The sequence below is a fragment of the Pseudophryne corroboree genome, chromosome 2 (assembly GCF_028390025.1).
Source record: "Pseudophryne corroboree isolate aPseCor3 chromosome 2, aPseCor3.hap2, whole genome shotgun sequence".
In the NCBI taxonomy this organism is placed as follows: Eukaryota; Metazoa; Chordata; class Amphibia; order Anura; family Myobatrachidae; genus Pseudophryne; species Pseudophryne corroboree.
Genome location: NC_086445.1, coordinates 932,066,513 through 932,080,987, shown reverse-complemented (window position 1 = coordinate 932,080,987; position 14,475 = coordinate 932,066,513). Strand labels below are relative to the sequence as shown.

Genomic DNA, 14,475 nt, shown 5'->3' with positions numbered 1-14,475 from the left:
CTAAATGACTGGAGCTGGTGCCTGGTAGCGACTTTTCCTTTGCCATCCTCCAATATAAAATCAATTCAATTACAATTATAGTTTAAAGAACAGGTCAGCGATCAATAAATATCGTCTGACCTTTAACTACAGCTAACCGTGTCCGTGTCGTTATTTTAGTGTGTCGTTATTTTAGTGGTAATCTATCTTAAAGAAGTGTTTATGTCAATCGCAATAAAATTATGGGCGCGTTATAAAAAAAAAAAGTATATATATACACCTTTTTCACACGGGTCCGAGGCAGGTTAGAACCTTCCCGCCATGCTCGGCTAACCCGAGCGCGCCCGAACGTCATCATCCCGCTGTCGGATTCTCGCGAGACTCGGATTCTATATAAGCAGCCGCGCGTCCCTGCCATTTTCACTCGTGCATTGGAGATGATAGGGAGAGGACGTGGCTGGCGTCCTCTCCGTTTATTGTAGAAGTTGATTGGTTTACTTTATTTCTTATTTGTGGGGAGGATTGGGGAGCAGCTGTTAGGAGGAGTACAGTGCAGAGTTTTGCTGATAAGTGACCACCAGTTTTTATCCGTTCTCTGCCTGAAAAAAAACGCTCCATACCATATCTGTGCTCAGTGTGCTGCATAATATATCTGTGCTGAGTGCTCACACTGCTTAATTGTGGGGACTGGGGAGCAGCTATAGCAGGAGAACAGTGCAGAGTTTTGCTGGCAGTGACCACCAGTATACGTTGTCTGCCTGAAAAACACTCCATATCTGTGCTCAGTGTGCTGCTTTATTGTGTGGGGACTGGGGACCACCAGTATAATTAATATTATATAGGAGGAGTACAGTGCAGAGTGCACTGCTGTACCTACCTCTGTGTCGTCACTCGTCATCCATTAAGTATACTATCCATCTACATTCTATACCTGTGGTGCATTTTAGTTTTGCAGTTTGCTGACAGTGTCCACCAGTATACTATATATATACTTATAGCAGTACGGTAGGCCACTGCTGTACCTACCTCTGTGTCGTCACTCGTCATCCATTAAGTATACTATCCATCTACATTCTATACCTGTGGTGCATTTTAGACAGTTTTGCAGTTTGCTGACAGTGTCCACCAGTATACTATATATATATATATATATATATATATATATACTTATAGCAGTACGGTAGGCCACTGCTGTACCTACCTCTGTGTCGTCACTCGTCATCCATTAAGTATACTATCCATCTACATTCTATACCTGTGGTGCATTTTAGACAGTTTTGCAGTTTGCTGACAGTGTCCACCAGTATACTATATATATATATATATATATATATATATATATATACTTATAGCAGTACGGTAGGCCACTGCTGTACCTACCTCTGTGTCGTCACTCGTCATCCATTAAGTATACTATCCATCTACATTCTATACCTGTGGTGCATTTTAGTTTTGCAGTTTGCTGACAGTGTCCACCAGTATACTATATATATATACTTATAGCAGTACGGTAGGCCACTGCTGTACCTACCTCTGTGTCGTCACTCGTCATCCATTAAGTATACTATCCATCTACATTCTATACCTGTGGTGCATTTTAGACAGTTTTGCAGTTTGCTGACAGTGTCCACCAGTATACTATATATATATATATATACTTATAGCAGTATGGTAGGCCACTGCTGTACCTACCTCTGTGTCGTCACTCGTCATCCATTAAGTATACTATCCATCTACATTCTATACCTGTGGTGCATTTTAGTTTTGCAGTTTGCTGACAGTGTCCACCAGTATACTATATATATACTTATAGCAGTACGGTAGGCCACTGCTGTACCTACCTCTGTGTCGTCACTCGTCATCCATTAAGTATACTATCCATCTACATTCTATACCTGTGGTGCATTTTAGTTTTGCGCAGTAAATATAGTAGTAGGCTATTGCTATTGATACTGGCATATAATTCCACACATTAAAAAATGGAGAACAAAAATGTGGAGGTTAAAGGGAAAGATCAAGATCCACTTCCACCTCGTGCTGAAGCTGCTGCCACTAGTCATGGCCGAGACGATGAAATGCCATCAACGTCGTCTGCCAAGGCCGATGCCCAATGTCATAGTAGAGAGCATGTAAAATCCAAAACACAAAAGTTCAGTAAAATGACCCAAAAATCAAAATTAAAAGCGTCTGAGGAGAAGCGTAAACTTGCCAATATGCCATTTACGACACGGAGTCAGGGCCGGTGCAAGGTTTCTTGGCACCCTAGGCAAAATGTCTGCCTACTGCCCCACAACATCATCAGTTACTCGCTTTCCCAGTCACTAAGGTGAAAGTTCATAGGCGGCGTCTTATACATTTCCCAGCCATCTGACTACATTGAGTGCAACCAGTGGCGGATCTTGCCACGGGCAAGCAGGACTTTTGCCCGGAGCGCCGCCTTCCAGAGGGCGCTGGCGCCATCCGGAGGGCGCCGCACCGTGGCAAGATCCGCCACTGCTGCCCGCTGTGTCCCTGTCCGCCTCCGCTGCCGTCCCCGTCCGCCTCCTGAAGGGAACTAGACGCTATGCGTCTAGTTTCCCTTCCTGGAGAGTAACTTTGCTAAGCGGTGCGCGATGACGTCATCGCGCACCGCACAGCAAAGGTCCTCTCTACGAAGGGAACTAGACTCATAGCGTCTAGTTTCCCTTCGTGGAGAGGACCTTTTGCTGTGCGGTGCGCGATGACGTCATCGCGCACCGCTCAGCATTCAAGCGGCGCTTTTAATGTACAGGGGGCGTAATTGACCACGCCCCCTGTATTAGGCCACGCCCCATTTCCTGCCCGGGGCGCAGAGCGCCCTTGAACCGGCCCTGAGTGCAACACGGATGTATCGCTCAAAGACGTCCTTAATTATACGATAGCTACACTTAGTGGGACCCCCTTCCCAGATCCTGGTACCCTACCCAGCTGCTTATCTTTCTATTTCATTCGTCTCTCATACACACATACATATCCATACACTGCCTCTCTCATATATACATTCATACTCTCTCATTCCTTCACATCTCTCTACTTTTTCTCTGTCTTTCTCGTTCTCGCTCTCTTTTACATATATATTATCTCCCTTTATTTCTGCCACACACACATCTCTCTTTCTATTTCATTCTGTCTCTCATACATATATATATACATATATACATACACTGCCTCTCTCGTACGTACGTACGTACGTACGTACGTACGTACGTACAGTCAGTGACTCTCACATACATACATACACTGACTCTCACATACATACATACATACATACATACATACATTCAGTGACTCTCATACATACATACATACATACATACAGTACATTGCCTCTCTCATACATACATACATACATACACTGACTCTCTCATACATACACACATACATACATACATACATACATACAGTATATACATACACTGCCTCTCATACATACATACATACACTGCCTTTCTCATACATACATACATACATACACTGACTCTCTCATACATACATACATACATACATACATACATACATACAGTATATACATACACTGCCTCTCTCATACATACACTGCCTCTCTCATACATACATACATACATACATACATACACTGACTCTCTCATACATACACACATACATACAGTATATACATACACTGCCTCTCATACATACATACACTGACTCTCTCATACATACATACATACATACACTGACTCTCTCATACATACATACATACATACATACAGTATATACATACACTGCCTCTCTCATACATACATTCAGTGACTCTCTCATACATACACTGCCTCTCTCATACATACATACATGCATACATACACTGACTCTCTCATACATACATACATACATACATACATACATGCATTCAGTGACTTTCATACATACATACATACATACAGTACATTACCTCTCTCATACATACATACATACATACATACACTGACTCATACATACATACATACATACAGTATATACATACACTGCCTCTCATACATACATACATACATACATACATACACTGACTCTCTCATACATACACACACACATACATACATACATACATACAGTATATACATACACTCTCTCTCTCATACATACATACATTCAGTGACTCTCTCATACATACACACACACATACATACATACATACATACATACATACATACATACAGTATATACATACACTGCCTCTCTCATACATACATACATTCAGTGACTCTCTCATACATACACTGCCTCTCTCATACATACATACATACATACACTGACTCTCTCATACATACATACATACATACATACAGTATATACATACACTGCCTCTCTCATACATACATTCAGTGACTCTCTCATACATACACTGCCTCTCTCATACATACATACATGCATACATACACTGACTCTCTCATACATACATACATACATACATACATGCATTCAGTGACTTTCATACATACATACATACATACATACAGTACATTACCTCTCTCATACATACATACATACATACATACACTGACTCATACATACATACATACATACAGTATATACATACACTGCCTCTCATACATACATACATACATACATACATACACTGACTCTCTCATACATACACACATACATACATACATACATACATACATACACTGACTCATACATACATACATACATACATACATACACTGACTCTCTCATACATACACACATACATACATACATACATACATACATACACTGACTCATACATACATACATACATACAGTATATACATACACTGCCTCTCATACATACATACATACATACATACATACACTGACTCTCTCATACATACACACACACATACATACATACATACATACATACAGTATATACATACACTGCCTCTCTCATACATACATACATTCAGTGACTCTCTCATACATACACTGCCTCTCTCATACATACATACATACATACATACACTGCCTCTCTCATACATACATACATACATACATACATACACTGCCTCTCTCATACATACATACATACATACATACATACACTGCCTCTCTCATACATACATACATACATACATACACTGCCTCTCTCATACATACATACATACATACATACACTGACTCTCTCATACATACATACATACATACACTGACTCGCATACATACATACATCCATACACTGCCTGCATACATACATACACTGCCTACGTACGTACGTACGTACGTACGTACGTACGTACATACACTGCCTCCATACGTACACATATATATATATATATACATACACATACACACACTGCCTCCATATGTACATATATATATACATACACTGCCTCCATACATACATCCATACACTGCCTCCATGCATACGCACATATGTACACTGTCTCCATACAAAAATCCATATACATAATGGCTCCATACATACTGTTCATAAATCCAATCCCCCCCCTCCCCCCCCCCCCCCCCCGAGCATACTTTACCCACTACCACTTCCCCAGGGTGTGACTCTAGGCATCCACTACTCCGGGTGCCCCACGATCACACCAAAGGGGCGGAATCTTACCGCTGGCCAGGATGCTGTGGAGGCGTTACTGTTCCCGCTGCTGCCACCATTTTCCGGCTTATGGTGCCGCCCGGTTAGCGCTGCTGCTAGCAGAGAGACACTGCTGCTGCTGCCGGCTCCATAGTGCACAGCAGCTGATGAGGAGGGACGGCTGTTGCTGGTGAGGGGCGGGCGGCTGCTGCTGGCGGGGAGGCACTGCCACTGCTCCTGCTGCTGCCGCCGGCTCCGAGTCCATAGTGCGCTGCAGATGGCGCGGGGCGGGCGGTTGCTTCTGTCGAGGAGCGGGCGGCTTCTGCCTCTGATTAAAATTTTTTAAACAAATCGGTGCTGTGGGTTGCGGGGAAAGTGGCGGTCACTCATTCCTAGTTGTGCTGCTAAGTGCCGCCCTCCAGCGGCCGGCGCTCTAGGCAGCTGCCTAAAGCTGCCTAATGGTAGCGCCGGCCCTGCACGGAGTGGCAAGGAACGGCTGAGGCCCTGGCCTATGTTCATGGCTAGTGGTTCAGCTTCACATGAGGATGGAAGCACTCATCCTCTCGCTAGAAAAAAGAAAAGACTTAAGCTGGCAAAAGCACAGCAAAGAACTGTGCGTTCTTCAAAATCACAAATCCCCAAGAGGAGTCCAATTGTGTCGGTTGCGATGCCTGACCTTCCCAACACTGGACGGGAAGAGCTTGCGCCTTCCACCATTTGCACGCCCCCTGCAAGTGCTGGAAGGAGCACCCGCAGTCCAGTTCCTGATAGTCAAATTGAAGATGTCACTGTTGAAGTACACCAGGATGAGGATATGGGTGTTGCTGGCGCTGGGGAGGAAATTGACAAGGAGGATTCTGACGGTGAGGTGGTTTGTTTAAGTCAGGCACCCGGGGAGACACCTGTTGTCCGTGGGAGGAATATGGCCATTGACATGCCTGGTCAAAATACAAAAAAAATCAGCTCTTCGGTGTGGAATTATTTCAACACAAATGCGGACAACAGGTGTCAAGCCGTGTGTTGCCTTTGTCAAGCTGTAATAAGTAGGGGTAAGGACGTTAACCACCTCGGAACATCCTCCCTTATACGTCACCTGCAGCGCATTCATCATAAGTCAGTGACAAGTTCAAAAACTTTGGGTGACAGCGGAAGCAGTCCACTGACCACTAAATCCCTTCCTCTTGTAACCAAGCTCCTGCAAACCACACCACCAACTCCCTCAGTGTCAATTTCCTCCTTCCCCAGGAAAGCCAATAGTCCTGCAGGCCATGTCACTGTCAAGTCTGACGAGTCCTCTCCTGCCTGGGATTCCTCCGATGCATCCTTGAGTGTAACGCCTACTGCTGCTGGCGCTGCTGCTGTTGCTGCTGGGAGTCGATCGTCATCCAAGAGGGGAGGTCGGAAGACCACTTGTACTACTTCCAGTAAGCAATTGACTGTCCAACAGTCCTTTGCGAGGAAGATGAAATATCACAGCAGTCATCCTGCTGCAAAGCAGATAACTCAGGCCTTGGCAGCCTGGGCGGTGAGAAACGTGGTTCCGGTATCCATCGTTAATTCAGAGGCAACTATAGACTTGATTGAGGTACTGTGTCCCCGGTACCAAATACCATCTAGGTTCCATTTCTCTAGGCAGGCGATACCAAAAATGTACACAGACCTTAGAAAAAGACTCACCAGTGTCCTAAAAAATGCAGTTGTACCCAATGTCCACTTAACCACGGACATGTGGACAAGTGGAGCAGGGCAGACTCAGGACTATATGACTGTGACAGCCCACTGGGTAGATGTATTGCCTCCCGCAGCAAGAACAGCAGCGGCGGCACCAGTAGCAGCATCTCGCAAATGCCAACTCGTTCCTAGGCAGGCTACGCTTTGTATCACCGCTTTCCAGAATAGGCACACAGCTGACAACCTCTTACAGCAACTGAGGAAGATCATCGCAGAATGGCTTACCCCAATTGGACTCTCCTGGGGATTTGTGACATCGGACAACGCCAGCAATATTGTGCGTGCATTACATCTGGGCAAATTCCAGCACGTCCCATGTTTTGCACATACATTGAATTTGGTGGTGCACAATTATTTAAAAAACGACAGGGGCGTGCAAGAGATGCTGTCGGTGGCCCGAAGAATTGCGGGCCACTTTCGGCATTCAGGCACCGCGTACAGAAGACTGGAGCACCACCAAACATTCCTGAACCTGCCCTGCCATCATCTGAAGCAAGAGGTGGTAACGAGGTGGAATTCAACCCTCTATATGCTTCAGAGGATGGAGGAGCAGCAAAAGGCCATTCAAGCCTATACATCTGCCCACGATATAGGCAAAGGAGGGGGAATGCACCTGACTCAAGCGCAGTGGAGAATGATTTCAACGTTGTACAAGGTTCTGCAACCCTTTGAACTTGCCACACGTGAAGTCAGTTCAGACACTGCCAGCCTGAGTCAGGTCATTCCCCTCATCAGGCTTTTGCAGAAGAAGCTGGAGACATTGAAGGAGGAGCTAAAACAGAGCAATTCCGCTAGGCATGTGGGACTTGTGGATGGAGCCCTTAATTCACTTAACCAGGATTCACGGGTGGTCAATCTGTTGAAATCAGAGCACTACATTTTGGCCACCGTGCTCGATCCTAGATTTAAAACCTACGTTGTATCTCTCTTTCCGGCAGACACAAGTCTGCAGGGGTTCAAAGACCTGCTGGTGAGAAAATTGTCAAGTCAAGCGGAACGTGACCCGTCAACAGCTCCTCCTTCACATTCTCCCGCAACTGGGGGTGCGAGGAAAAGGCTAAGAATTCCGAGCCCACCCGCTGGCGGTGATGCAGGGTAGTCTGGAGCGAGTGCTGACATCTGGTCCGGACTGAAGGACCTGCCAATGATTACTGACATGTCGTCTACTGTCACTGCATATGATTCTCTCACCATGGAAAGAATGGTGGAGGATTATATGAGTGACCGCATCCAAGTAGGCACGTCAGACAGTCCGCACGTATACTGGCAGGAAAAAGAGGCAATTTGGAGGCCCTTGCACAAACTGGCTTTATTCTACCTAAGTTGCCCTCCCTCCAGTGTGTACTCCGAAAGAGTGTTTAGTGCAGCCGCTCACCTTGTCAGCAATCGGCGTACGAGGTTACTTCCAGAAAATGTGGAGAAGATGATGTTCATCAAAATGAATTATAATCAATTCCTCCGTGGAGACATTCACCAGCAGCAATTGCCTCCAGAAAGTACACGGTACCTGAGATGGTGGATTCCAGTGGGGACGAATTAATAATCTGTGAGGAGGGGGATGTACACAGTGAAAGGGGTGAGGAATCGGAGGATGATGATGAGGTGGATATCTTGCCTCTGTAGAGCCAGTTTGTGCAAGGAGAGATTGATTGCTTCTTTTTTGGTGGGGGCACAAACCAACCAGTCATTTCAGTCACAGTCGTGTGGCAGACCCTGTCGCTGAAATGATGGGTTCGTTAAAGTGTGCATGTCCTGTTTATACAACATAAGGGTGGGTGGGAGGGCCCAAGGACAATTCCATCTTGCACCTCTTTTTTCTTTCATTTTTCTTTGCATCATGTGCTGTTTGGGGACAATTTTTTGGAAGTGCCATCCTGTCTTGATTGACACTGCAGTGCCACTCCTAGATGGGCCAGGTGTTTGTGTCGGCCACTTGTGTCGCTTAGCTTAGTCACACAGCCACCTTGGTGCGCCTCTTTTTTTCTTTGCATCATGTGCTGTTTGGGGACAATTTTTTGGAAGTGCCATCCAGTCTTGATTGACACTGCAGTGCCACTCCTAGATGGGCCAGGTGTTTGTGTCGGCCACTTGTGTCGCTTAGCTTAGTCACACAGCCACCTTGGTGCGCCTCTTTTTTTCTTTGCATCATGTGCTGTTTGGGGACTATTTTTTAAATCGGCCATCCTGTCTGACACTGCAGTGCCACTCCTAGATGGGCCAGGTGTTTGTGTCGGCCACTTGTGTCGCTTAGCTTAGTCACACAGCCACCTTGGTGCGCCTCTTTTTTTCTTTGCATCATGTGCTGTTTGGGGACAATTTTTTGGAAGTGCCATCCAGTCTTGATTGACACTGCAGTGCCACTCCTACATGGGCCAGGTGTTTGTGTCGGCCACTTGTGTCGCTTAGCTTAGTCACACAGCCACCTTGGTGCGCCTCTTTTTTTCTTTGCATCGTGTGCTGTTTGGGGACAATTTTTTGGAAGTGCCATCCTGTCTTGATTGACACTGCAGTGCCACTCCTAGATGGGCCAGGCGTTTGTGTCGGCCAATTGTGTCGCTTAGCTTAGTCAGCCAGCTTGGTGCGCCTCTTTTTTTCTTTGCATCATGTGCTGTTTGGGGACTATTTTTTAAATCGGCCATCCTGTCTGACACTGCGGTGCCACTCCTAGAGGGGCCAGGTGTTTGTGTCGGCCACTTGGGTCGCTTAGCTTAGTCATCCAGCGACCTCGGTGCAAATTTTAGGACTAAAAATAATATTGTGAGGTGTTCAGAATAGACTGGAAATGAGTGGAAATTATGGTAATTGAGGTTAATAATACTATGGGATCAAAATGACCCCCGAATTCTATGATTTAAGCTGTTTTTTAGGGGTTTTTGAAAAAAACACCCGAATCCAAAAAACACCCGAATCCAAAACACCCCGAATCCGACAAAAAATTTTCGTTGAGGTTTTGCCAAAACGCGTCCGAATCCAAAACACGGCCGCGGAACCGAATCCAAAACCAAAACACAAAACCCGAAAAATTTCCGGTGCACATCACTATATACAGGTTGAGTATCCCATATCCAAATATTCCGAAATACGGAATATTCCGAAATACGGACTTTTTTGAGTGAGAGTGAGATATTGAAACCTTTGTTTTCTGATGGCTCAATGTACACAAACTTTGGTTAATACACAAAGTTATTAAAAATATTGGCTAAAATTACCTTCAGGCTGTGTGTATAAGGTTTATGTGAAACATAAATACACTCTATGCTTAGACTTGGGTCCCATTGCCATAATATCTCATTATGGTATGCAATTATTCCAAAATACGGAAAAATCCCATATCCAAAATACCTCTGGTCCCAAGCATTTTGGATAAGGGACACTCAGGGCCGGTTCTATGTTTTGTGGCGCCCCGGGCAAAATATGGGGGGCGTGGCTTCAATAGGGGGCGTGGTCAACGCGCTGAAAGAAAAAAGAAAAAGAAATAAAAAGTATACTTACCATCCCCGTTCCTGATCCAGACCCCCTCCGCCGGCGGCGCCGCTCTTCTGCTCTCCTCTTCGATCTATGGGAGAGACGTTATTACGTCTCTCCCATAGAACAGCGTAGACACTAGAGGTCAATTATGACCCCTAGTGTCTGTGCCACTGTGCTGTGCGGTGCGCGATGATGTCATCGCGCATCGCACAGCAAAGGTCCTCTAGACGAAGGGAAACTAGACCGTAGCGTCTAGTTTCCCTTCATGGAGAGGACCTTTGTTGTGCGGTGCGCGATGACGTCATCGCGCACCGCACAACTAAGGTCCTCTCAATGAAGGGAAACTAGACGCTACGCGTCTGGTTCCCTTCCAAGCGGGGGGCACAGCAGGGCACTGCGGGGGGCACAGTGGCGGTTCTTGCCCTGGTGCGGCGCCCTCCAGATGGCGCCAGTGCCCTCCGGAAGGCGGCGCCCCGGGCAAAAGTACCGCTTGCCCGTGGCAAGAACCGCCACTGGGGACACTCAACCTGTATATATATATATATATATACACTTCATTTAATCATCTTGAGTGTAAATTAAGTTTACTTTTATACAATAATACATTTTGCAAAATAATTGATTCATTTATTCATTACAGGAAAAGTGCAAAGGAGCACAAAACTTGGCTACCTCATATTTGCACTAAAATCAATGAAATGACAATGGCAATGTGCAATATAAATAACCAGCACGGGGACACACAGGGAGGAACAATGCAGAGTAGAACACAAATACATGAGTTGTATACATCTATGTGACCGCACTGCCTCTATTTATTTTTTATTTATTTATTTGCTTGTTTCATTATCATCATTATCCCTGTGCCCTTGCACCAGCCCTATCTCTGGTGCAAGAAATCTGTCTAAAAACCGACATGCGTAGCCCACATTTCCGATAGCATGCTTGACATGCGTTCTCTGAACATGCATATGCCCCATTACTAGTAGTCACACTCCTTCCCGCCGCAAGTGGACATACTACTGAGCTGAGTACGACTCAGCAACACCTGCAGTTACGTCCCCTATGCTCTGTGGCATATGCAATTCACAAACACACAAAGTCCATCTGCAAAACTGATTTGCGTTCAACTGTACATAAGTGCCACAAATGCATGCTGACTAACAGGGACTATTGACACTCGTGGGTGTCCACCCAACCTGCGGAGAGCACAGTGAGCCACCAAGCCCACTGCCCCCCCCCCCCCCCTCCTCCTGATGACATTTTGGCGGTTGGGATCCTGGGGTCTGTATGGTGACCTCCGGGATCCCAAACGCCGGCCTCCCGATACCATCCCCATGATAGTGGAGGTGTGAAATCCCGATACCATCCCCATGATAGTGGAGGTGTGAAATTCCCAGCACCCCAAATAAGACGAGCGCTCAGTTGAAGAGATAAATAAATATTTCATGCCTGCTGCAAGTGATAATGAGCTCTTTGCAAACGCCTCATAGAGAAAGATGATCTCAAAAAAGTGAAACGGGTGCTATTCATATTTATTTTTTGCCATAGCGCAGTGATATTCATTGCTTCCATGATAAATGAAAAGAAAAAAAAAGCACTGCATGCCAATGATATTTATACTACACATCTTATGATAATTGGGGTCTCATTATAGTACAGTATGTTTCCGCACCAATAAACAATCAGAGCAAAGATTAGTGTTATATTAATGAAACCAACTGTAAATATTCTAAATGCTAATATTGCCAGTTATACTTAGTTGGTGGTGCACCAGGGTACAGTAAAATACTACTGATAGTCGATGTACCAAGGACAAGAAAGAAAGACCCTTTGTTGGCGCACTCGTTAAGAACCATATGTAAATTAAAACCTAACTTTTAATTGCAACCATATAAAAACTTAACGACAGCAGATTCATACATTTTCTTACTTCTGTCTTTTTCTACTCTCATATTTATTACCATTAGAATTTGTTGGTCTGAATTGTGAACTTGCAAGTATTTTTCAATCTACTGAGTACTGTATATATAATATATATATTTTTTGAGGGCGCTGCATTTTAAATTCCCTAATGTAGGGTGTGACTGGTATCCTGCTGCATATCAGGTCATATTTGCCCTAGTTAATCTATATTTTCAGATTGTCTGTTTTTCACGTACATGTAAACGAAATGAATCTGTAATTTTGCATGGTATAGTGAACAAAGGGCTTATTAAATAGTTTTGTTAAAAAGGTTTTTATATGGTTGCAATTAAAAGTTAGGTTTTAATTAACATATGGTTCTTAACGAGTGCGCCAACAAAGGGTCTTTCTTTCTTGTCCTTGGTACATCGACTATCGATAATTGGGGTCTTACTGTTTTGTGTGGTTGTATCTTAGATGAAATAAAACACACATCAAAGAAAACGTTCAAAATGTAAATACAGTGCTTTTCAGCCGAGGCTGCTGTATGTAGCTTGTTGTGATAGAAGTGTGGCAACGAGGGATTTACAGTTCAGGAGAGGGATTGAGAATAAAATATTCAGAACATAGTCTGAGATGGAAATTGAATGAAAAATAAGACAATATTATTATATATACATGTTATATCTTCCCTGCAATTGTGGTAGAAGATTAGGAATTCCAATATGCATGTGATAGATAAGATATCAAATGAAATACAATTAACCATGTAGACTGGTCTTCCTAAAACAATCTCATTATTCACCACCTAAACTCACATAATACATATCTTCCTCAGGCTTCAACAGGATAATTTGCTATAGGTTCCTACAGTATAACCGTTTTATTTAATTTGTGACCCGAAAGGAGGTATGGGGTGGATTTAATGGCCTGAGAAAACTTTAGGTAACTTGCATGTCCTAATTTAAAGTGAAGGGAGATCTAAGTACAATGATCAGATGTTGGGGCTTGTTAGATGTGTAGTAAAAGCCTTGCCTGCCTTGCCTCATAAGTAATGAGTTACATATCTAGTTTGTCAGTAACTTTTTCACATAAAGATTTAAAGTGCTAACTCCCTGGACATTGTGGTGTGATATTTCTATTTAAGAAAGCATAGGCTGCACATACCGGGCAAGGAAGGGATGCTCTCCTTTCCGAAAGGGCACTAGACTGGCGCTTCTTGTGGCTCCTGCCATCTTTTTCATTCTCACCAATCCCTTTGTGACCCCAATAACTACTCATCCATTTGGCGAAGAGGATGTCATCATCGTCCTCCTCGTAATCCATGTAGGACTGTCCCAAAGCGGGGAATCTCCCACCAGCACCGTGAAAGGCCAGGATAACTTGTAGTTTGTCCCTGACAACTACAGAGCTGCTAGCTAGCAAAAGGTTTAGATTATTTCAAACCAGCCCCCTCTTAAGCTGACTTTAAGGAGGGGGGGAAAAAAAAACAACAAAGCAGCAGTTCTAGCCACAGTCTTTATATAAGCCAATCCCTTGTAATCTATTTATCAGAGGGGCTGGGAGAGGTCTTTTAATCTTTCCATTACATTGATTCCAAAGTCACACAGCCTAAAGGGTGCTAACTGCAAGTGCATTGTTTGGTCCAGCGTCCCTGCTGCCCACTGCATCTGACTGTCGATAGCTGTCAAGTTAAGCAGACAAGAACATGCCTTCAAGGTACAGTATGTGCTGTGATTTCAATGAGGCAGCAGCTATGAAAATTGGAATGGACGTATTGACAATTGCCAGAAACTGGCAGAGTTGTTATGGAGGTTTAACAGGCGCCTATGAGTGCCCGA

The 14,475-nt window shown here is 44.4% G+C and overlaps 1 protein-coding gene across 1 annotated transcript in view; it reads right to left on the bottom strand.

The window, feature by feature from the left end:
* Positions 1–13,966, bottom strand: part of LNP1 (leukemia NUP98 fusion partner 1) — a 308,875-nt gene extending 294,909 nt beyond the window's left edge. Inside the window, exon 1 of the mRNA XM_063956236.1 lies at positions 13,802–13,966. Within this exon, the coding sequence (XP_063812306.1) occupies positions 13,802–13,960 (159 nt within the window). The 5' untranslated portion in view covers positions 13,961–13,966. The remainder of the gene's footprint in view (positions 1–13,801) is intronic.
* Positions 13,967–14,475: the final 509 nt, after the last annotated feature.